General features: G+C 41.8%; 1 protein-coding gene across 1 annotated transcript; it reads right to left on the reverse strand.

Moving 5' to 3' along the window:
- Nucleotides 1-1,267: 1,267 nt before the first annotated feature.
- Znf449 (zinc finger protein 449) lies at nt 1,268-25,106 on the reverse strand. The gene is made up of 5 exons (XM_057758951.1): nt 25,070-25,106; nt 21,432-21,877; nt 19,541-19,745; nt 4,754-4,867; nt 1,268-4,587 (listed from the first exon to the last, which is right to left on the reverse strand). The coding sequence occupies exons 2-5, from the start codon at nt 21,783-21,785 to the stop codon at nt 3,704-3,706; spliced, it is 1,557 nt and encodes a 518-aa protein (XP_057614934.1). The 5' UTR covers nt 21,786-21,877; nt 25,070-25,106; the 3' UTR covers nt 1,268-3,703.
- Between the last annotated feature and the right edge of the window lie 335 nt (nt 25,107-25,441).

A 25,441-nucleotide genomic window follows, 5' to 3' on the forward strand; every position in this document is an offset into this window, starting at 1 on the left:
CTTTGAGAAGGCCTGCCTAACAGTGTAAGCTGGAAAAGGCTTGATAAGAGGCAACCTATAGCGCTGAGCAGAGAAAGGCATCTGGTCCCTTACGGAAACTAGGTGGATAAGTGCCTAGTGGGGGACTGAGAAAACAGGTTCCCGAGCTGAGAGATTGAATTCTCTCCCATGGCATTACACATGTGATACAGATGACTACAGAAACAGCGGCAGGCCCGGGCAAAGGGGCGTTGGTTTTTGTTTGTATCTTTGTTTTTTTTTTTGTTGTTTTTTTTTTTTTAAGCATATTTAGGCCAGGCCAGGAGGCAAGCACTGACAGAGGGTAAAGGGTTGCAACTTGTGCAGTTTCTGGAAGAGCCCAACCCTGATTTCCAGCAAACGCTAAGGAAGGCGGCAGTGTGTAGTGCTTCTCTTGCGCTACCTTGTGGTGACCAGAGGGAACTGTTTCCCTATTTGTAGTCCTTGGGTGAACAAACTGGCAAGCAAGGAAAGAAGCCCTGCTGCTTAGGAGGCTAGGGCTGTGGAAAACCGTTAAGGGACTCCTGCGCGTTCTGGCTGCTCTCAGGAGAGGCAAGGAGGGGATCTTGGGGGTGAATCTTCTGAGCCTGCTTGGAGAGGCCATACTACTCCTACTTGGTTTGATCTTGGCTTACTCAGACTGTTACCCACATTGTAACATGATTTTACAGGACATTACAAAAGTTCCCCTAACCAAGGATAGGTGGTGTGCAGGGAGACAGAATTGGGAGCAACCCACTTTCTATGCTCCTCTTCCTTCACAAGAACGATGAGGAAGATACTAAAGCAGTGGAGAGGCCAGGACTCTAAATACTGTGTTCACAAATGAAACTTTATCTTCTATAGTTTTTCGGATGCTTAACAAATTTTATAAATACAAGTCTTTTAAAAATGAGGTTTAAAAGCAGCAATGAAATGAAACCATTTTTTTTTCAACTGCAAAAAAAGCAAAACCAAAAATGAACATGAAAATAGCAACACTTGGGCTAAAAGGGGGGAATTATAATGAAAACTATAACTTTATAGTCAAGAAAAACTACGTGTAAAAATTATACAATGTGACCAAAGCCATACTTAAGAGAAAATCCAGAATCTCAAATGTTTTTATTATTACATTAGAAAGAAATAAAGTACAATATGTTTGATTTTACTAATGCTAATACTGTGTAGGGCCTGAACAAAATATATTTCATTTAGTCTTCATAGGACTTATCAGGTGAGTCCTGTTTATGATAGGAGGTAGGTCCTGTATATGTATAGGCACACGCATGCAATGTACCAACAGTGCAACCTGTTTCCAAGAACTACTTCACATGCTTCTTGATTTTATGCCACAAATGTTTATTAATGGTTATTATTCTACACAGGGCACAGTAAGTAACAAAAATTCCACAATGTTTTCTACCCTGTCTAAATCTACTCACAATATAGACAAAGGAGGGATACAGTTTATAGTGCGATTGCCACTGGTCCGGCTGGCTAACCACAGCACTAGGGTTGCAGTCAGAAAAGCGAGTCCAACTTGGGATGGGCACAGAGAAGTCTATTGGGGTGCTTGTTGCCCCCGCTTAGGGAAGTAGCTCTAAATTGTTCAAATGATTATTTAATTCAAGAGAATCAAAAAGAGCATACACATTTCCACTTTATTAAAATAGTGTATAAATACAGAGCGGTTGGGCACATCCATTCTAAGGCACTGTTCTGGTTTAAATGCAATTCCACAAGAGAGAAAGAGAAGCCACTACATTCTGTATTTTTTAATCTCTACATTCAGACTCCTCCTATGTTCCTTGGGTCTAATTTTAATCCCAGAATTATTAGCAGCATCATACAGGGACCTGGATGCCAAGAATTAAAGACACATCCTGGCTCTGGCACTTTATATGATTTGGCACTTAATTATAAGCTCTCTTGTATTTTCTCCATTTGTTTCCCAACTCTTGTTTAACTAGAGATATTATAAAGTTTTATGAGCCTTACACATGAATTATGTTTTGTTACTAGCTTCAATTAAGACTAGAACAGGACAAGTTAGGCACATAATACATACCCGCCAAATACTTACATATCACTTCAAAGAACTTGAATGCAATGAAGAGATACATTTTCCTTAGTTCTACTTTAAAGATGACTGTGCATCTTCATAAAGGGAATATACTTGAATGTCCCATTTCATGTATCTAATAACAAGGACTAAGCTCAACGAGTATTTTTCACATATCAACAGCTTCAATTGATAATGATTTTCTCCCTTACTATGAGACTTGAGTTGTTACTATGATTACATTTAGAACACTTATATAAGTAGCAACTCTGTATGTGTATGTATGTGTTTGTGTGTGTGATTATGAGTAAAATTCAAAAAGATCAAGAATCACTAGGTAATTCATAACTTATGTGACGTAGTGACTGCCATCTCTGAAAATGATGTGTAAGTATAATTAAAATTCAGAGGCTGCAAATCACTAAGTAACCCACAAATTATGTCACTTAGTGATCTTCATGTCCTTGAAATGATGTGTGTATAATACAAAAGATGTATATTTTCAAATGATTTTTCATAAAATCCTTGAAATTGGAAACAACTAGGCTTAGAGCTACAGGACTACACTGATAGCTACAGACATACTGGTTTAAGGCAGTGTGTCCCAAGGGTACCTGCAGAATCGTCCTGCAAGCTATTACTACGAGTACATGACAAAGGTTCAGGGGTCAAATAAGTTTGGAAAGCATTGAGCTACAAGAGGTGCCTCAGCCTCCTTTACTAAACTACGCCCTTTCCAAGAGTCTCATATGCTGATGAGCATCATGAATTTAGGAAGGACAAAAGCTAGAAGCAGTTTCCACAAAGATTTGCAGAACACTTGCAGAACGAAGTTTTCTATGACACATACTTAGGGAGACACTGAATAGAGAATGAACACGGTTTCAAAAGCACTGAAATAAACGTGAGAGAATAGCAAAGCAGAACGAAAAGCCACGATACTTCTTCTTCAGTCCATCCAGATAAAGTGAGATTCTACTTGTACAACTTCAACTGCGAGTTACTTCTGCTAGACCTAGCAGTCCGAATCTTAGAACTCCACTGGAGTCCCCATCACCCCAGATGGCCAGCTAAGCAGAGCAGAGAACCCCGCAAAAGTCTGAGCTCAAAGTCACAGCCCTAAGCATAAGACTGGAAAGGGAAACAAGCCTGCTCCTTCGGCCAACGGCATTCTCTCCCTAATCCTCCTGAAACGTTTGTATTGTTAGACAAAATTCACTGCCTCATTTCTTGTCACATGAGGCATGTCTATCTGAGTGACTGCTGTCACACAGTCGCCTTCAGCAACTCTGGAGGGGACAGGTGTGGCAGTGGTACGGCAGGCGCTGTGCTTCCATTACGCTGGTCCTATCTATAAACGACTGCCACCATGCCTATGCTTTGTGCTTATCATACGGTTAAATGCCTTGGAATCAAAACTTTCCATTGCAATTAAACAACAGAAAAAAGACAGAATGTATGAAATTCAGAAAAACTGCAAGGATAGGTAGTCACTCTAGAACTCCTACACCTTGAAAGATGGGCTTTAAAAACAGCACCATCAAACCTGTACTTCTAAGTTCAGACAAAAGGCTTCTAAGACAAACAGCTCCTATAGGCTCCAATGGTAACTGTCATAGGACCTGCTTCCCTTAAGAGTTCTTAAAGAAGTCCTCTGAAGTGTGTGACCTGGTGCATGATAAGGCCTGCTCGCTGTCTGAAGCTTTTAGAACAGTGAGTGCACTTGTATGGCTTCTCCCCTGTATGGATTCTCAAATGAATTACAAGGCTCGGTCTCTGTCTAAAGCTTTTCCCACAATAACTACATTTAAAGGGCCTCTCTTCCGTGTGTGTTCTCTGGTGCAAAGTGAGCGCCGTCAGGCGACTAAAACTCTTTCCACAATTATGGCATCTATGGGGCTTTTCACCTGTATGAGTTTTCAGGTGTCTTTTAAGACTCGATCCATGACAAAAGCTTTTCCCACACTCAAGACATTTATATGTTTCTTCTTCAGAATGGGTTCTCTGGTGCCCAATAAGGTGAGAGCGCCGAGTGAACCGCTTTTTACATACAGTACATTCGTAGGGTCTCTCTCCGGTGTGAAGTCGCTGATGTCTATATAGGTCTGAGCTCCGCAGGAACCTTTTTCCACATTCAGGGCATTTATGAGGCTCCTCCCCTGAATGAATTCTCTGGTGCCCAGTAAGCTGGGACTTCCGAGCGAAGCATTTTCCACACTGAGGACATCGGTGAGGTTTCTCTCCAGGACTCTTTTTCTTTGGAGGCTTCGGGTTGAGAGGTTCTTCCAAATTGGAGGTCTCAGGTGTCTCTCCTAGAGTGGGGTTCTGAGGGTCTCCAAGTGTGGTTAAGTCTGTCTGTAAATCCTCTGGGGGTGGATCCCACTGATTTTCTAACTGCACATAGTCTTTCTGCAGGATGGGACCATGGAGAGCATTCCCTTCTAAAGTTACAACAAAAGGGTACATATCTTCCAGTTTTTTCTCTTTTGAAGGATCTTCTTCATTTTCTAGCCCCATCTCAAAACCTGAGAAGAAATAGAAACTGAAGATGTCACTGTGTTCGGAAAAGAGAACCAGTGGAGGAAAGTAAATAGTGAATGTAGAAATGCCTAGACACACTTCCACTCTCCTCACCCCCATTACTGCGCTTTCTTCCCCCCTTCCCAGGACCAGAAAGGAACCATTACTTACCAATCTTGGGATCAAGCAATTGTTTCATATCTTTGGGATCCTGTAATTCTTTTACCCATGACTCTTCTCTATGATCCAACGGGAAGTTCATGTCAAGCTTTGGTAACTGATAACCTGGTCATAGAAGCAAAAGGGAGAAGCATGACAGTGTGGTTCATCAAGGTTTTTTCTAGCATATAGGCTGACTACATGGATATATAGCCTCTAAATACTCATATCCTCCCCAAATTGTTCCTTCATCTGGAGTCACTTAGAAGAGTCTTTTGAAAACATAAGAACAAAACAACAGTTGAGAAGTCCATCTTTTTGTGATTTCAGGTGAATGAATCATGTGCTAAAAGCAATGTATTTAGCTCTGTATCTATTTTGATAATACATTTATTTATGCTAGAGCTAAACTATGGAGTAAATCTTCATAGAATGTTGGTATACTAAAAACCTGGAATTACTGCTATTGAGTGCTTAAAGAAGAGCAGTCTAAACATACGTGTCAAAGAAGAGTTCTGTAAACATGTGTCAAAGAAGAGGAGTGTAAACATACACGTGAAAGAAGAGTGGTCTAAACATACATGTCAGAGAAAATTAGTATCAACATACATGTCAGAGAAGAGTAATATAACATATGTGCCCAGAAGAGCGGTGTAAACACAGGTGTCAGAGAAGAGCACTGTGAACACAGGTGTTGGAGAAGAGCGGTGTGAACACAGGTGTTAGGAAATTGCTTACTGGAATAAGCTCACTTGATCCCTTCACAGAAACATTTCCATTGTATTGTACTCAACTGGCAGCAGCAAAATGTAGTCTTTATATGTCAGCAGAAGTCTAGAAAGGGCACTTCAAAATAAATAACCCAAATGAACTGCGAGGTAGTGTTTCTTCCCAACATCTTTTTAAATTCATTATATCTGTGTTTATTATTACTCTTAAATTTAGCAATTACAAGATAGATGTGTTTCTGAGGATCAAACCCCAAAGTACCTTTGGCAGAGGTAGTTCTGTCTGCCCAACATGTTAAGTACTACTTGGTTTCCTACCATTTCAGCCTTCATTGGCACCCTATTTTTCCTGTTTCTTTTTCTCCATCCTCATTGCTGGCCACGTATACTGCTCTACAGGAACATTTGGTATGGAAATGAGCTAACAAGCAGGCTGATGGTTAAATGTTAGAATTATTAAAATGGCACATGCAGGCAAATACTAATTTGTATTTTAGATTAAGGCATGAGAAATGGACAGAAGTTCCTTGTTTGTTTTATCAAGAAGAAACCATGTTTCAATTTTAAGACTAACAGGGGGCTGGAGAGATGGCTAGCATTGCCTGGTCTTCCAAAGGTCCTGAGTTCAATTCCCAGCAACCACATGGTGGCTCACAACCATCTGTAATGAGGTCTGGTGCCCTCTTCTGGCCTGCAGGAATACACACTGACAGAATATTGTATACATAATAAATGAATATTTAAAAAAAATTTAAGACCAACAAATGAAAGATAGGGAGCTCAAATGGATTCCTGCGCTGGGCGTGACGGTGCATGCTATAATTCCGGGCTCAGCTAGAAGGATTTCAAGTTCCATGACAACCTTGGCTACAGAGTGAGACCTGCCTCAAAAAGAAGATATATACTTCAAAATTCACTATTTTATTTTTGTTTGGATTTCAAAGTTAAGATAAGATGAAGGGATAATATGGGATAGACAAAAAAGCTGAGGGTCACACCCCGAAGGAAAGCTGCTGCGAGGAAACAGAGGGCACACACTAAAACTGGGAAGAGACTAACAAGCTAATATGTAAAATACTGATTCAGGTAACAGTCCAAGATGGCAGATTATACCCACCCAACCACTGCCAAGTTCTCCTGGGAATAGGGCTGAAACAGAGAGGCACTAACTACCCTCGAGGTAGCTGGTGTTAGTTGTTGGTGGAAAGGCAGAGATATGAGAAAATGCAAATCTTTCTGGAGAGTAGAACAGAGGACAAGAAAGAGCATCCTTGTACATGGTAATGGCACAGCAACGGGCAGGGGCTGGAGTAAAGAAAAGGAGAAATTCAGAAAACGCAGTCTTCCCCAGTATGCAAAAGACAGCCTTGACATGGAACACGGACTTTGCATAGCATCCCGGAACTGGCGGGAGTTTCCCTACTTCCCACCATGGAATCATGCTCCAGTACTGCAGCCATCTTAAAGGTCTTCCCTGAACTGCTCCAGGATTCAAAGCTACCTACATTTGTCTCCCGAAACCCACAGGAAAACCCACTAACTAATCTAGGAAGTGTTGGACCAGACAGCCAATCAGCTGGCTGCTGGAAAAGACTTAACCAAAGCCTCTGAAAGCTCTATGCTAGCCTTTCTCACTACTCTTAATATATAGCACCTGAAATCTTAGCCAGAGCAGCAAGAGAAAGAAATAAAAGTGAAACAAACAGAAAAGGATGAAGCCCAATATCCCTATCTGAAGATAAATTCTTATACTTAGACCCTAAGATAGAAGAATCAAAGATCTGATAGAATTTCAGCAAACAGGCATGATACGAAATCAACAAAGAAGATCCAGTAACTTTTTTTTTTATATAAAACTTGACCTTGAGAAAGAAATCAGAAAAAAACAATGCCATCTAGTATACCATAAAAAAAAAAAAAACTAGGAATAGGGGCTGGAGAAATGGAAAAAGCAGTACTTCTCTGCACTTCACATCAGAAGATATCAGCTGCTTGTAACTTCAGGTCTGGGGGATCTGATGCCTTCTTCTGGCCTCTGCAGGCACTGTATTCATGTACCCCCAAATGCACACATAATTAACAATAAAATATTTTTAAGTACCTAGGAATAAATCTAACCAAGGAGGCAAAATTCCTCTATAATATAACTACAAAACATGTATGAAAGAATCAGAGGAATATACTAGAAGACTGAGGAACTTCACAAAGTAGCAGAATTAAAGTTGTAAAAATGGCACTGTCGCCCAAAGTGGTCTGTGGGTTAAGTGTAACTAACTTTCAAAATTCAAACTACATTCTTCACAGAACTAGAAATGGGCCCTAAATTTCATGCAGAAGCACAAAGGATACAAATAGTGAAAGCAACCCTGACTGAAAAGAAGAATGCTGGAGGCATCACACCTGACTTCAAATTATACTACAGAACCATACTGACAAAGCTGCCAAAAAGAAAACTTAGAGGAAAAAATAGTCTCCTCAATAAATGGCACCTGGAAAACAGAACTTATCTACATGTAAATGCTACTTTTTGTTCTGTTTTTCGAGACAGGATTTCTCTGTGTAGCCTTGGCAGTCCTGGAACTCATTCTGTAGACCAGACCGGCCTCAAACTCACAGAGATCTGTCTGCCTCTGCCTCCCAAATGCTGGGATTAAAGGTGTGCACCACCAGTACCCAACTTCTACATGCCAATGATTAAGACTTTATCCCTACCAATAATTCGATTAAAACTTAATTTAAAATGGCTCAAAGAAGGCAGGCATTTAATCCCAGTGTTCCAGGACAGCCAGGATTACACAAAGAAAACCTGTCTCCAAAAAGAAAGAAAAAAATCAAAGACCTTAATTTTAGACCTGATACTTTTAAACTACCAGAAAAAACATGGTGAATATGTCCTGAAATAGGTATTAGTAAAACCTTTCAGAAATGAACTCCAAATCTTGGAAAATAATAGTAAGAACAGGCCAGTGGGATCCTATTAAGTTAAAAAAAAACCCTTTGAACAGTAATGGAAACAATTAATAGTAATGAAATAGCTTAAAGAATGGGTAAAAGTAAATCTTTGTTATTCATCTTAGAGGATTACTATCCAGTGTATATATAAAAACCTAAAAAGAAAGAAAAAAGAGAAAAAAAAAACCAGCAAAAGAATTAGTAATGAAATCAACAGAAGGACAAGTGACCAGATGTTTGTAAAAGTGTGATGGCCAACCAGCTGTGCTGGCTCATGACTGTAACTGCAGCACCTTGGAGCCTGAGGCAGTAAGACTGCGAATATGGGTGGGCAGTGGTGGTGCATACCTTTAATCCCAGCACTCTGGGGGCAGAGACAGGCAGATCTGTATGAGTTCAAGACCACCCTGGTCTACAGAGAGATTTCCAGGACAGTCAGGACTACTGCATAGAGAAACCCTGCCTCAAAAAAAAAAAAAAGGCCAATATGGGCTCCATAGTGAGTTCTAGGTCTGCCTGGACTACATTCCACATTCCAGTATGTGTATATTTTTATGTTCACATGCATATCTTATATTTTTTAAGGAAATGGCATTTTTAGATAATATATTGTAATAACTGTAACTTAAATGTGCTGTATAGCAGTTTCCTCTAAAAAATGAACACTTCGTTCTGCAGGGAAGCCTTTAAGACAGAAGGCAAACAACTCAAAAAAAAAGTCTAGAAACTCAAAAAAACTCTAGAAAGTTCCTGAAACTGACCAGATTCACTGGGCCCCTTCGTTCCAGGAGTAAACAAGCCAAGCTTCAAAGAAAACTCTCAGACTAGGCAAGCTGCAAAGAAGACTCTGAGAGCAGAGCAGCGGCCTGGAAGATGCAGAAACCAGCAGAGCTGCTTACAAGAGGTTTAGGCCAACTGAGGCACCTGGAAAGGACACTCTCCACCTGTTGAGCTGTCTGTGGTGTGTGCTCCAGGTTAAGTTGATGACTGGGTAATTTTAGTGATTTCTAGCCCCCTATAAGCTACGGATTAGAAAGCAGTCTGACAGAACTTCTTCATGGTTACTCTGGAATGACAGGTATTTTTGTAGGGCATCAGAGGAAATAGTTAAAGAAATGATGGCTAGAATCCCTCAAGTATATTGAGAAGAACTCACCTACATATCTAGGAAGGTCAATGAATTTCAAGTAGGATAATTACAGAAGATCCGCAAGCAGAGAGAGAGCGAAAGCGAGAGAGAGAGAGAGAGAGAGAGAGAGAGAGAGAGAGAGAGAGAGAGAGAGAGAGAGAGAGAGAGAGCGAGAGAGAGCGCGCACGCGCGAGAGAAAGAGAGAGAGAGAGAGAGAGACCTTGATTTTTTTTGTTTGTTTGTTTGTTTTTTTGTTTTTTGTTTTTTTTTGAGACAGGGTTTCTCTGTGGTTTTGGAGCCTGTCCTGGAACTAGCTCTGTAGACCAGGCTGGTCTCGAACTCACAGAGATCCGCCTGTCTCTGCCTCCCGAGTGCTGGGATTAAAGGCGTGCGCCACCACCGCCCGGCGAGAGAGACCTTGAAAATCAGAAAAATGACCCCCAATTACAAGTGAACTATTTCCATAGAGATTAAATCTGATTAAAGTTAGTAGAGGGGGGCAGTATAAGGGCTCAGCAGGTAAAGGCCCCTGCAGCCAAACTCAGTGACTTAAAGTCAATTCCAGGAACTTTTATATACACACATACAAATAAATGAATGTAATAAAAGTTTTAAGGTTAGTAGCAAGCAAATTTACTAAGACGTTAAACCCCAAATTAGTCAAATAAAGATTTAATTATACCAATTTAGTTTGAAATGAAACTTTGAGTTCCATTACAAACAAGAGGTTAAAACGCAGTGGGGTGACAGAGTCAAAGTGCTTAAAGAAAAATGAAAAGTGAGCTGGAGAGATGGCTCAGTGGTTAAGAGCACGGCTGCTCTTCCAGAGGACCCGAGTTCAATTCCCAGAACCCACATGGCAACTTACAACTGTCTGTAACCCTAGTTCCAGGGGATCTGACACCCTCCCTCACACAGACAGACATGTAGACAAACCATCAATGCATATAAAATATAAATATGTAAATGAATAAATAAAAAGAAAGGAAAAAAGAATCCTATATTCAAGAAATCTGTCTTTCCCAAATGAACATGCAATAAAGATATCCCTGAAAAACAAAACAGAATTCACTGCTAGCCGCCTTGCCTGAAAATAGCTATATATGTTTTTAAAAAAGTAAGGGTAATCCCTCAGTCTGAAAGTGAGAGATTCTGAGAAAGTAACTTGAAGCCACATGAAAAAATAGCACAAATAAAAGTAGCATATAATTGGAAAAGACATTATAAATCAAAAAGTCTGTTTCGTTTGTCTCAAACATTTGAGAAAACAAGTTCTTTGCCATGTAGGAAGGTACTGTATTTGTTAATAGCACCATATATGAGGCAGGTGAGAGAAAACTCGGTACATGGTTAAGAAATGACTAGAGTTGCCTGATCAAATCCTTCTAAAACCGTACATGACAACAGAGCTAAAAAAAAAGCTGTAATTTGTTTTCCTTTCTCATTCATTTCTTTTTAAAATCCCAAAATCACGTGGAGTAATAATTATAGCAATGTATTGTGGGGCTTATACCAGGTTTGAGAATATGATTCTAATACAGAAGTATAGAATATAGACCTATATAGCACTAAGGTTTCTGTATTTTAATGACATTGTTAATATAACTCTGAACTGATGAGAAGTTTAAGCATAAATGGGGAGCTGTAATCATCTACTTAAGAACTAACTTAGAAATAGGGAAAGTTCATTAAAGCAAAGGGCTACACAAGAGAAAGCAGTACGTGTGTGAGAGAGAAGAGAGTTATACAGAAGACTAAATAAAATGGCATCTGTAACTCCAACTAGATACTGACCAGGCTAGATCTGAGCGGACTACACAATTCAGTGGAAAGGCAGAGCTTCTGCTGGAGTTTTGTACTCCCTGTTTGCTTTCATTTGTTTTTCAAGACGGGGTTTCTCTGTACACCTCTAGCTGTCCTGGAACTTGCTCTGCAGACCAGGCTGGTCTTGAACTCACAGAGATCCTCCTGTCTGCCTCTGCCTCCAAGATGGAAAAGGGAATGTTCTATAAATATTATTCATAAGACAGTTAGACAACTCAGATACTGAAACCCAAAACTTACTATTTATAAAGGGTATCATTTTATAGTGAGTAAAAGAACAATTCATTAATAAGATATATCCAAAAATATTGCCACCCAAATTAAAAAAAAAACTCAAAGAAGGAATAGAAAAATTATCTCCTCAACTTGATATATTCTATCTATGAAAGCCCCCACACCTAATATAAAAGTAATGATGAAAGAAGAAATAAAATTCTTCCCAAAATAAGAGGCTTTTTACTTTTAGGCTTTTAATGAAATCACATCTAGATAACTACACACAAGTAAATGGCGTCCCGCCCTCACATGCTATTAAATCATTGTTGAAAATGGATCCAATTTTTAAATGGAAGAAAGAATGGGTTGTTTTCAAATAAGTTAAGCCACCAAATTATTTTACAGTCTTCCCTTCATCGAGTGAGATGTTTTTCCCCTTTAAGTGTGGGTGGATCTGTGACTTTGTTCTAAAGAGAAAATTGCAGAAGTGACGGTGTGTGACTGGGTTACCAACAACATTGTGGCACATGTCTTGCTTTCTTTTAGATCATCTCCTATGAGGGAAGCCTGTCTTGAGGACACGCATATGGAGAAGTCCCCTTAGCAAGAAACTGAAGGTTCTGCTAGCTCACGGACACTGAGCCAGAAACATTGTAAATCTTCTGGAAATTCCTGGTTCATAGAAAGTATATATTTTTTAAAAGCACCCCCTCTTTTCATTTTCTCCTTTAAGCTGCTAAGCTTCAGAGGCGATTTACAGTTGTAGACTATGGTACAAAAGAAATAATATAGTGGAGTGTGATATAAAACAATTGGAGGTTAAGAAAGAGATCCTTCACTAATGTTCAGCCAATCATTTTACTAAGCTCCACTTAGCAAAGATCATGTTACTAAGGGTGCACTGCTCTACGAGGTATCATTACTATAGCCGGGCATTAGATATTACCTATATTAACATTTAATGGAACAGGGAATTCTGAAATGATTTAACTCACAATAGCCTTCTCAGCTAGTGATGGCTCATCAGGTAAAACAGTTTGCCCACAAGTATGAAGATCTAGTTTGACACTAGGAACTCACACGCTAGGAGAAAAGTGACTCCTGCAAACTCTCTTCTGACATTCACACATGCATGGACATCAACACATGCACACACACAAAATAAATAAACATAAACTTGTTTTATTTAAAAAAAAAATCTTCTCAGGAGCCAAGCGGTGGTGGCACATGCCTTTAATTCCAGCCCTCGGGAGGCAGAGGCAGGCAGATCTTTGTGAGTTCAAGGCCACCCTGGTCTACAAGAGCTAGTTCCAGGACAGGTCCAAAGCTACAGAGAAAATCTGTCTCGAAAAACCAAAAAAAAAAAAAAAAAAATCTTCTCAGGCTAGGGAGATGGCTCAGTGATTATGAGCATGCACGGTTCTTTCAGAGACGAGGGTTCAGTTCCCAACACTCACGTCAGGTGTTCATGATCATCTGTAACTACAGCTTCAGGGACTCCAGCACCCTCTTCCAGCCTCCGTGGGCACCTGCACTCGCACGCAAACATCCACATACAGACATACACACATTTTTTTTTAAATTAGGTTGGGCGGTGGTGCATGCCTTTGATCCCAGCACTGGGGAGACAGAGGCAGGAGGATCTCTGTGTTCAAGGCTAGCCTGGTCTACAGGACAGCCAGGACTGTTACACAGAGGAACCCTGTTTCTAAAAACAAAACGAAACAATAATAGAAAATGAATCTTTTGGTGTGTTCTTTGACATCTTTCATGTGCTCAGAGTGAAATCTCATTAACTGAGTCAAAAAATCCAAAGCTTAGGCAACTGAAAATGTGTTCTAGTTGTGAGGCACTAATTATAGTTTATATGATACAGTTTAAGCACTCAGGCCTAGTGCCTCCTTACCCTTTTTCTTTCTGACTGCAGATAGTCTACAGTATCCCAAAGTTCTAGGGTGTCAGGCATAAAGTTAAACTCTTAAGCACTCAGCCATCTCTCCAGTCCCAAATGTGGGGATTTTTTCTTTGTTTGTTTGTTTGAGACAGGGTTTCTCTGTGTAACAGTCCTGGACGTCCTGGAACTCACTCTGTCAACCAGGCTGGCCTTGAACTCACAGAGATTCACTAGCCTCTGCCTCCCACGTTCTGGAATTAAAGGCGTGCACCACCACCACCTGGCAATGAGGGATTCTTAAAGCTTTTGTCTTTGTTAGCTCTATTTGTAGTTTGCATTTAAGTTCTTAATTTTGCAATTAACAAATGTGGCAATAGGTTAGTGACTATGATTAAATGACTCCTATACATATACATAACTTCAAAAAGCCCTACTGACTACTCAGAAACTATTTGCAATTACACCAGACAGTAATCTTAGAACTTAACCATCATTTTACCTTTTACAGGATCCCATAGAAATAAATCACCCCCATGACAGCTGGAAGTAATTCTAGAAAACGACGTTCCCTTTCCCAACAAAGTTTGTCCTCAGGGTTAGGGACATCTATTGGGGTTGATTATAAGTGGTATACAGTTGGGGAAATTAAGTAGGATCAGGGATATCTTAAGGCAAAAAAGGAATTGGATGGGATAATAGGTAGATTAGTGTGAGCTTATTCACACTAATAATAATAGTGAGCAATAGAGTGAATACTTGTAAGCTATTATTTATTGAAAACTTACATTGGTATAGATTCTTGTATATTGATACAAATTCAAATTATATTTGTTATATTGAATATTCTCCTATTTCTGTTTACAACATTTGTGTACCTATGCAAAGTTATTTTATCATATTGTATGCATACATGTTTCTACTTCTGCTTAAGATATTTTGTATACTGATACAATTTTAGAATATATTTATCACACTGCACTATACATTTCTACCTCTGATCAAAATACTTATACACTGTTTACATTTGGAGGTCACTGTCCTAATTTGCTTCACAGTTGTTTAAAGATTATTTACTATTTTAATATAAAGCCTTAGTCTTTAAGCTATATAGGTATTAAGAATTACAGAACAATAGTCATCCATGTTTGTCATACTTATGGTTAGACTAGTCAGGTTCTTTAGTTACATAGAGATTGTATTCTGCATAGATAGGTAATCTTCATCCACTTCAAAGAGCTGTAGAATATGGCATTTAAATAACTTAGGATTCTGTTGACATGAAACACAATTGCTCTTAGCAGCACCAATCTATTCCTGAGAGAATGTTGGGCACCAAAGACACTCCACTTGGAGCTTGTTTTCTTGAACAAAGAACTGCCCCTGCTCAACTGCTGACAAAATGCATGGTGTCCAGACTGGACAAGCAGAATACAAGCAAAAAGATAGTCAAACCTTGCCAAGACAGGGTAAGACAGTTTTGAAAATTTTGCTGCCTCTGAAAATGGTCTGTCAGATACTTTAGACCTTAGCCAAAGTTGGTTGCTCCAGTATTGCAAATGAGACTATGGGTGATTGCCCAGGTAGCCTGTTGTCTCCGTCATTTCTTACACCCTTTGGAAGTTGCTTGATTGTGCTTCCTGTTTACTCAAGTAATATTATTTCCCTTTTCAGGACTTTTATGGGGTTGAAGACTAGATAGCCATAGTTACTTTCCTCTCATGACTTAACCAAGCCATTTCTAATATAAGACTTAGACTCCTTAGAATAGGATAACTATTAAAACATTTAGCACATGTTTCTTGCTTGATATTGTTTATGCTTGTTGTAATTCTAATTCTTTTGTAATTCTAATTTTTATACTTGATATTTGTTCCTATTATATATAGTTTTGTATTGGGTTTGGAACTCTTATTTAGACAAAATGGGGAGGTGTTGTGGAAACTTCTTCAGCCAATGGCCTTTGGGATGCTGGCCCACTTTGGGCGTGGACATATGTATTATATATGCAGATATAGGGGCACATGAGAGCCCCTTGGCTGCTGGATTTGGTTCCAGTTCCCTGCTCACGCAGAGGACTACTGGTCACTGCTCTTTATGTGAGTCTACCCCTAAATAAATAAACCTTTATTATACTCCATTCTGGGCTAGTGTGGGACTATTTTATTATAAATTGCAATACATATATCCTCCAAAAGTTCATTTTTTACCAACAGGGGATATGGTCCAGATTTTCAAATAAACTCAAATTCATATATAACTTTTACATTTATTTCCCCACTAACCATTATCTTATGATCTTTCACTCAATTTCCAATATGATTATCATGCAAAATATTGAGATGCTTTTATTTTGTAAAAAATCAAAACTTTCTATTTCCGTCCATTTGCCTGCAAAATTCAGGAAGTCATTGTTTTTTACTGCTGAGTAATACTCTAATATGTATATATTCCATACTTTCTTCATCCATTCTTCCATTGAAGGGCATCTAGGTTGTTTCCAGGTTCTGGTTATTACAAACAATGCTGCTATGAACATAGTTGAGCATATACTTTTGTTGTATGATAGGGCATTTCTTGGGTATATTCCCAAGAGTGGTATTGCTGGGTCCAGGGGTAGGTGGATCCCGAAATTCCTGAGAAACCGCCATACTGTTTTCCAAAGTGGTTGCACAAGTTTGCATTCCCACCAGCAATGGATGAGTGTACCTATCCTGAGTGAGGTGAGCCAGACCCAAAAAGAGGAATATGGGATGTACTCACTCATATTTGGTTTCTAGCCATGAATAGGGGACGTTGAGCCTATTATGCGTGATCCTAGAGAAGCTAATTAAGAAGGTGAACCCGAAGAAAAACATTTAGGCGATGAAAGGAGACAGAGACAAAGACCCACATTGGAGCACCTGACTGAAATCTCAAGGTCCAAATCAAGAGCAGGAGACAGAGCACGAACAAGGAACTCAGGACCACGAGGGGTGCACCCACACACTGAGACAATGGAGATGTTCTATCAGGAACTCACCAAGGCCAGCTGGCCTGGGTCTGAAAAAGCATGGGATAAAACCAGACTTGCTGAACATAATAGACAATGAGGTCTACTGAGAACTCAAGAACAATGGCAATGGGTTTTTGATCCTACTGCACGTACTAGCTTTGTGGGAGCCTAGGCAGTTTGGATGCTCACCTTACTAGACCTGGATGGAGCTGGGTGGTCCTTGGACTTCCCACAGGGCAGGAAACCCGGATTACTCTTAGGGATGATGAGGGAGGGGGACTTGATGGGGGAGGGGGAGGGAAATGGGAGGTGGTGGCAGGGAGAAGGCAGAAATCTTTAATAAATAAATAAATAAAAATAAATAAATAAAAAAATAAAAATTAAAAAAAATTAAAAAAAAATCAAAACTTTAAGTAACTTTTAAATAAATAATGTGATAAGTCTTGCACCATTTTATATCATTTTAAACAGGCTAATTTCTTCTGATTTTTATTTAATACTTGCTTCATTAATACATTATACCTGTTTTTAAAAATACACTGAATGTTAATGTGCTGTGGGATAATGCTCTTGTACACTGTAAAGATTTGTCACTCATATTGGTTTAATAAAACACCGACTGGCCAGTAGCCAGGCAGGAAGTATAGGCGGGACAACCAGACTAGGAGAATTCTAGGAAGAGGAAAGGCAGAGATGCAGTCACTAGCCAGATGCAGAGGAAGCAAGATGAGAATGCTTCACTGAGAAAAGGTACCAAGCTACATGGCTAAACATAGACAAGAATTATGAGGGAATGTAAGTCATAAGAACTAGTTAGTAATAAACCTAAGCAATAGGCCAAACAGTTTATGATTAATATAAGCCTATGTGTGTTTTTGGGATTGAATGGCTTTGGGACTGGGTGGGACAGAAACTTCCGTCTACATCAATGAAAATGAATATGACTAATAATATTAATAATACTGCTCTACGATTATATATGTGCAATATTGAGACAAGAAAGAAATCACATGCAAAATCAGAATGAGTATATAGACTTATAACTGAGTAGGATGGCTAAGTTCTAAAATTAATTGCAAACATATATGTACAAAAATTTAAACTTTGGGGGTTTTTGTTTGTTGTTTTTCAAGACAGGGTTTCTCTGTGTACCCATGGCTGACCTAGAACTCACTCTGTAGACCAGGCTGGCTTTAAACTCAGATCTGCCTGCTTCTGCCTTGCAAGTGCTGGGATTAAAGATATGTGCCACCATCGCCCAGCTAAATTTAAACTTCTCAACAGATTATGAAATGAAGGCAATATAAATACTAGAATATAAATGATAATATTATATAGTTCTGCTTCAACCAATATGTGTAAGTATGGATTTTACAGTGTTTTTTTTTTCTTTCTTACCATCATTTAAAACTATACTGGCCTGGTGTGGTCATACCTTAAGCTTATCTTGACCTTTGAAAGCCAGTCTCCCTCTGAGTTCTCCATGCCAGTGACATTCCCATCTACCCAGGTCACAGGTCAGAGACTTAGGCTGCATCCTTCACCTTTCTCGTTCATTACTCAGTAACCAGTCAGTCAGTCACAAGTCCTATGTTTCACATAGGCTGAATATTTTTGAAATTGCTTTTTCTTGTCCACGATCACCAGCTTGGCTCGTGCTCCAGTCAGCCCCTCCCAGTGCAGAAGCAGGTGGTCTTTCTGGTCCTAGTGCTTCTACTCATAGTCCCCCCCGTCCCCCCCACTGTTTGCACTGCTCTCGCTCATCAAGCCCATCCTGGTCCCTTCCCATAGGCATTCCCCCTAACCCCTCCTCCTGGAGTCAGTTCTCTTAACTGGTGGTAAGGTGTCTCTCTATGTGCTTCACTATCACCTATGCCCTCCAGCATTACTTTCCATATCATACACGGAATATTTCAACTGCCCAGTAGACTTGGAGCTCCAGAATGGAGAAGGCGGCTTTTTTGCTTTGTGCATCAACAATTTCCCAGTGTCTGGCCTGGTTCTTTTCAGGTGCTCCTAATCTTGGTTGAATTAATAATACAAAATTGTAAAAAGGAATTCTAGGCCTTAGCTGTTGCTAGTTACTCATGCATCAGGCACTTTGCTTTGGTAACTTGGGTTGTTCTCACTGATTTCCATTTTGTTGTTTGCTTTAGCTGTCTCAGTGTTACCCAGTTTAGTCCAAGTGCCAACATATTCAAGATGCACTGGCCCCAGGAGTCAGGGTTCCAGCCACACATGAGCCAGTGAGGGGAGAAATGGAGCAGAGAACCCCAAAGGGAAGGGAAACACAAGGGCACAAAGGCTACAGGGCCCAGCTGCATTTCTCTACTGGACCTGGCTCCTTCTAGAACTCACCTGTTATGCCAGAGTCAGTGAGCTTCAAACACTAGTGTGTATAGCATTTATCTGTATTAAACTAATGCCTGAGGTCTCCTCACCACATTCTAAAAATACCATTCTAGTTAGGGGTTTTATGAAATTGACCTTTTTTGTTTTGCTTTTTGAGAGACGGTTTCCCTGTATTGTCTTGGCTATCCCGGAACTTACTCTGTAGACCAGGATGACCTCGAATTCAAAGAAATCCACCTACCTCTGACTCCCAAGTGCTGAGAATAAAGATATGTGCCACCACAGCGTGGTGAAATTGACATTTTTTCACCTCATTCTATAAAGAACCGTGTCCTTTTTAAGGATCTGAAGGAAGCATGTTGCAAAATCCTCTTCTAAAATGGGACTTGAACTGGCCCTCCCTTTACCTCACATCACAGGCTCAAAACTTGGTGAACAACTGTGTCTTCACCAGAGGATCCAAACTAACTCCCATAAGAGGTTTTCCCAAATAACATTCTTGGTGAACAGTCCTTTGGGCAAGGCTATCACTATACCCAACTCCCAAGGCCACTCGATCCGATGAGCATCACTCCTGTTCTCAGCCCTCCACTTCTTTATGGCAGTGGTTCAGGGCCATCGGGGGATTCATATTTCTAACTCAAACCAAAACCTTCCAAGTTCTTTAGCTCTCAAACACAAACCCAGAATGAAAAGAAAAGTCGTGTCTTACCAGGGTCCAGAAAGGGTTGGCATTCACCATTAGCACTGTAGCTCAGCTCCTGTGGCCCTGCTTGCGGCATCCAGGCATCTGGCACCGGGGGCTCCTGGACAGGTTCCATTACTTGGAGCGCAGGTGCCTCCAGGTGCAAGGTGGATGGCATGGGTACTGTTCCAACTGGTGCCAGTTCTTCCAAGAGCATGTCATCCATGTCAATCTGAGAGAGAGGCCACACACATCACTCCGGAGTCTAGACTCCACTGGAACTAAAGCCAGTTTACCACTTTCAAAGTCAGCCATTCCTCACCAACAGTACCATGAGCCACAGATGTAGCTTTAAGGTCTCCAGGGATTTTGGGAGGTAATGCATTTAAAAAAAAAAAAAAACCAACCAACCATCAACCAACAACAGGTAAGTTGACTGGACCAGGATGGCCTTATTACAACATCTACAAAGTACCAGGATTTCAATAGTAATCAACACAAATAATTCCTAGTGAGTTATTCCACCTGCTCCTTCCTTCATACAAAGTCTCTGGGGAGTGTGCATTTCACACTCACAGCTGATCCAGCTGCACTGTTAAGTGCATTTAAGTGATCAAGTGCCAGGAGTGGTTTGCAACTCTAGAGATGTGCAGAGATGCCCAGACCTCCCAAAGACAAAAATCATCTATTTTCACTCAAACCGGGAAGCTATGGAAAGTAATGGAAACTACTGCCTAGGGATGCAGGGACCTTGGTGATATCCTAGGCAAGCCACTACTTGCGGTGAAGCCAACTGCTCTAGTAATCTGTGTCCCAAGCCCCAGAGATTGTGAATGTCAGACAGAAGCTCTTGCTATTGCCTTTTGGGAAAAGTGTCCTGTGTTAAGCTTGCCCTGTGTTCATCGATGGTTTTCCTAGCAGAAGCGTCACGAGGTGGTTCCGAATACAAGGCAATATGCGGGCAGCCAGTGCTAGTGGAATTTAATGGGCCAGCAATGGGCACATCACTTACAATCAGAGCTCTTCCTATGCTCTCCCAAACATGGGACTCCTTCTTCAAATCTTCATGTAGAGGAAAAGAACCTAGTATGAACCACATCCTGGTGATCAGGCAGAAACTGAACAGGTTTTGCACATTTATTAGTTTAGCACTTTTTGTGCGAACCAGAGAAAACCACAGATTTTCTTTTCCTTTACCAAGAACTGATTTTTTTGGCCACTCTGTACAATCACATCACCAGGGACAACACTGCTCATAGCACTGGAGCCTTGCTCAGAATTCCTGACTGTCCCATCACAGTAATTGAAAGCAGAGGGGTTGGCATGTGACCACTTCATGTCCTCCCATGCAGTGATCACATGCACTGGAGAAATGCATATCAGTTTACACTAAACTGCGCTGCCTTCCTTGTACTCTCTCTAGACTCTCCTTGACTCAATGCCAGCCAGATCATTCTGGAAAGAAACAAATAGTAAAGAGTTTAGAATGCGCAGGCCACATTCACCCTATCCTCTCCTCCTTCTGTTTTGAAAAGAAAGTCATTAACAAAGTAAAAAACCCCTAGAAACTTAGTGGTCACAATCAATCATACCATGGCAGGAACTGGCTAGGAAGCCATAGAGCAGAGTATGGATAACTGTAATTGATGTTTCTAGATAAGCTATGCTGTCTGCAAATTTCATTTAATAATACCAAATGGGGCATTCTCATATGTGTGTCCTAGAGAGGGCATGGGGTCAGATACAGGGGAGAATCTCAGAACCACATGCTGATTCCAGCAGAAGAGAACCCTGGAAAAGTCTCTGGAGAAGTTTTGGGGCTGTGGAATCAGAGTCAAAATGATGGATACAGACCCCTGGCCTGGGTACCTCTTTTTGTTCCCCTAAGAACAGAGACTCCACATTTTTTTTTTCTCACCTGTGGTTCTGGTATCTCAAGCTCTCTCTGCAAGTCTTCAATGAGGGACACCACTCTTTCTCTATTGTCTGGGCAGTGTTCCCTCACCCAGGTCTCTATTTCTGTGGGGAGAATGGTTAGGAATTGCTCGAGCACAAGCAGCTCCAGGATTTGTTCCTTAGAACGCATCTTTGGCTTCAGCCACTGACAGCAAAGCTCCCAGAGTTTGTTGAAGGCTTCATGAGGCCCTGCAGCTTCTGTGTACTGGAACTGCCTGAAGCGCTGGCGGAAGACCTCGCAGTCTGTGTCATACTCTTGCAGGACAGAACCCTGATTCAAGGAGGCCTGGATTGCACAACCCAGGGCCACAGCCATCACCTCTTCAAGAGTTTTACAGTTTATCTGGGGTCTATGGCTCAGAGTCCAGGTTTTTCCTTTCTGTAATGATCTGGGGGAGCCACCTACAGCTGAAGACAGGAAAACACAAAAAGGAGAAAAAGCAACAGTTACAAGATGGCACACTCACCGTCTTTAACTTACTTAGCTTTGCTTTCTCCCACAAAAACTTAAAGGAGCACTTCACAGTCTTTCTGGCGGTTTTGCAAGTCAGATAGAAACTGGGGACGCACCTCCCAGAACAACATCTATAGACACAATCAATTTCTAATATTTCTAAAAATCTCAAGAGCTCCCCCACATATCCTCTAGAACATGCTGTCCGATATGACAATAACAACATATGGTATTGTAAGTTTAACCAAAAATTCAACTTACTTTCTCAGTTATGCCACATAAATTTAAGGTGCTCAGGAAATAACATTACCAGAAGAACTTTGCTAATATCTTACAATGACAAAGGTAACAGCCTTTTTATATACTCCCACTGATCTGCTGGCTTTTAATCCTATCCCTAGTCTAATCCCAAGTCTTTTTTCCTATAGGGAGATTTAAAAAAAAATAGGAATAATGCAATGTTGTGAGGAATGGCGGGCTGCGTTCCCACCTGGATCCCGGCTAGCTTACCCCGGAAATAATTACACGGAAACTGTATTCTTTTAAGCACTGCTTGGCCTATTAGTTCCAGCCTCTTATTGGCTAATTTTTACATCTTGATTAACCCATTTTTAATAATGTATGTAGCCCCACGAGGTGTGACATTCCAAGAAAGATCTTAACCTGCATCTGTCTGGAGTGGGAGAATCATGGCGATTGCCTGACTCGGCTTCTTTCTCCCAGCATTCTGTTCTGTCTACTCCACCTACCTAATTTTCTGTCCTATCAGGGCCAAGGCAGTTTCTTTATTAACCAATAAAATTAACACAAAACAAAAGACTCTCCCCCATCAATGCAACACTTCTGAAGTAACTAAAAGTGTCAAGCCATTTTAGTGTGATCTGTGGGGTCACAGGGTTGGCCATATATACGCCAAGTCAGGGCTCAGGATCTGTACATGCAGGTATACTATGGACCAACCCCCCCCCCCCCCGTCTCTCTGCATTTGTTGAGGCAGTTCCGTATATACTTGTCTTATTTAAGATTTCTGATGTGAGTCAAGAAAAAATAGTCCGATTCTCCTCCTGTTCAGTCAATTGATCCGAAACTGACTCCTTATCACCTGTCACTGTGGCAGGAACCTATGCTTCCCGTTACTGTGACAGTAACCTATGTATGCTTCCCATCACCCTGACAGTGACCTATGCCTCCCGTCACCATGACAATAACCTACGTATGTTTCCTGTCACCGTGACAGTGACCTATGCATGCTTCCCGTCACCGTGACAGTGACCTATGTATGCTTCCCGTTACCGTGACAGTGACCTATGTATGTTTCCCATCACTGTGACAGTAACCTATGCATGCTTCCCGTTATCGTGACAGTGACCTATGCTTCCTGTCACCGTGACGGTAACCTATGTATGCTTTCCGTCACCGTGACAGTGACCTATGCATGCTTCCCGTCACCGTGACAGTGACTTATGTATGTTTCCCATCACTGTGACAGTAACCTATGCATGCTTCCCGTTATCGTGACAGTGACCTATGCTTCCTGTCACCGTGACGGTAACCTATGTATGCTTTCCGTCACCGTGACAGTGACCTATGCATGCTTCCCGTCACTGTGACAGTGACCTATGCATGCTTCCCATTACCGTAACAGTGACCTATGCTTCCTGTCACCGTGACAGGTAACCTATGTATGCTTTCCGTCACCGTGACAGGTAACCTGTGCATGCTTCCCGTCACCGTGACAGTGACCTATGCCTCCCATCACCGTGACAGTAACCTTTGCATGCTTCCCGTCACCCTGACAGTAACCTATGCATGCTTCCCATCACCGTGACAGTAACCTTTGCATGCTTCCCGTCACCCTGACAGTAACCTATGCATGCTTCCCGTCACCGTGACGGTAACCTATGCATGCTTCCCGTCACCGTGACGGTAACCTATGCATGCTTCCCGTCACCGTGACGGTAACCTATGCATGCTTCTCATTACCGTGACAGTAACCTATGCATCCTTCCTGTCACTGTGACAGGTAACCTGTGCATGCTTCTCGTCACCGTGACAGTAACATATGCCTCCCATCACCGTGACAGTAACCTTTGTATGCTTCCCGTCGCCGTGACAGTAACCTATGCATGCTTCCCATCACCGTGACAGTAACCTATGCATGCTTCCCGTCACCGTGACGGTAACCTATGCATGCTTCCCGTCACCGGGACAGTAACCTATGTATGCTTCCTGTCACCGGGACAGTGACCTATGCTTCTGTGGCAGGGGTTAGGCATAATTTGCTGTGTAATCATCACACCCAAATGCCCCTGACTGCAACACACGCAGTTATAGCATCAATTTCATAAAAATATCCTTCAAGGACCAAATGGCACTGAAAGTGAATAGCAGCGTGCCTGGCACAAGGTAAAGACTTAAGTGAAGTTTCTCGTTGGTCAAGGCTCCTTCCTAGGAAGCTTCTAGTTTCCCGAGCCCAGGCGTGTAACCGTTGCTGGAGGACACCCAAGGATCTGCAGTCTTTTGGCTGTGGACCTACTCAGTTAATCTTCTCCAGCCTCACAGCTGGCTAGCCTTCCCCTGGCTGACCCAAAACCTTCCACCACGTCTACTGGGGAAGCGACCCTCTAGGTTTCCTTTCCTGGGCCCTACCTAGTGAAAATTTCACTTCTTTAAGGAACAGTGTTTTTTGTTTTTTTTTGTTTTTTTTTCCTCTCTCTCTCTTTCTCTCAAACCTCCCCTCAGTGAATCCACCCACAGGGCCTACCCGTAAAGCAATGTAAGAAAAGAGGGCACTTAGGGAAACGGCAGGCGTGACATGTCCCCCAAAAGCCTAAAAGCTGGCTTAAAATCCGATGCCAGTGTTAGGGATGTGGTTCCCCCAAAGCTCCTAGATGACGATGCCCGACCACCCAGATGGGCACTCCCAGTCCTGGAGGACTCCCAGCAAGGCCTGGCCGGGTCGCAGGGAGCGGCGGCGGGGTCCCTGAACGAATAGGGGCCCGCCGCTCCTCGTTGCTCCTGGGGCCTGGCGCCCAGGGCACATATGAAATTTGCCAGTTTGTGTGGCCCCAGCCAGCGAAAGGAGCCCCGCTACCCGCGCCCGCGCCCCAGGGACAGCCACGCCCTCTGGCCGCTCCGGGACTCACCGCCTCTGCGCCCACGGCTCTCCCAAGCTCACCGGCAACTGCTCAAGGCGCAGGCGCGGAGCCGCGTTCAGTACTACATCTCCCGGTAGGCTTCGCGCTGCCCGCTCTTCTAGCCCAGAAGGATGCTGACGTGGGAATGGCTGGGACTCTTCCAGTCTTCCACCTAGCCTCAAGCGACTTTGGAAGAGCTCCTATTTCCGGTCTTATAGCTTCTGGGTCCTAGGGGAGTGGGTGGGACGAGCCCTGAGTCCTGAGTCAAGTAAGGACTTCTTCCCAGCAGCTTTAGAGTAATCAGTGCAGGTGGGGGAATAACTTTGTTTAAAACAGCCTTGACCTACGCAGTGATTCTCAAGCCTCGAGGGGGAGGTTCTA

Source organism: Chionomys nivalis, chromosome X (assembly GCF_950005125.1).
Source record: "Chionomys nivalis chromosome X, mChiNiv1.1, whole genome shotgun sequence".
NCBI lineage: Eukaryota > Metazoa > Chordata > Mammalia > Rodentia > Cricetidae > Chionomys > Chionomys nivalis.

Excerpts from the sequence above, each read along its gene's own strand:
- Znf449 (XM_057758951.1), bottom strand. The coding sequence starts at position 21,785 with ATGGCTGTGGCCCTGGGTTGTGCAATCCAGGCCTCCTTGAATCAGGGT. Across the intron at positions 4,868-19,540 it reads CCAACCCTTTCTGGACCCTG|GTTATCAGTTACCAAAGCTT; the intron begins GTAAGACACGAC and ends TTCTATGACCAG. Across the intron at positions 4,588-4,753 it reads ATTGCTTGATCCCAAGATTG|GTTTTGAGATGGGGCTAGAA; the intron begins GTAAGTAATGGT and ends ATTTCTTCTCAG.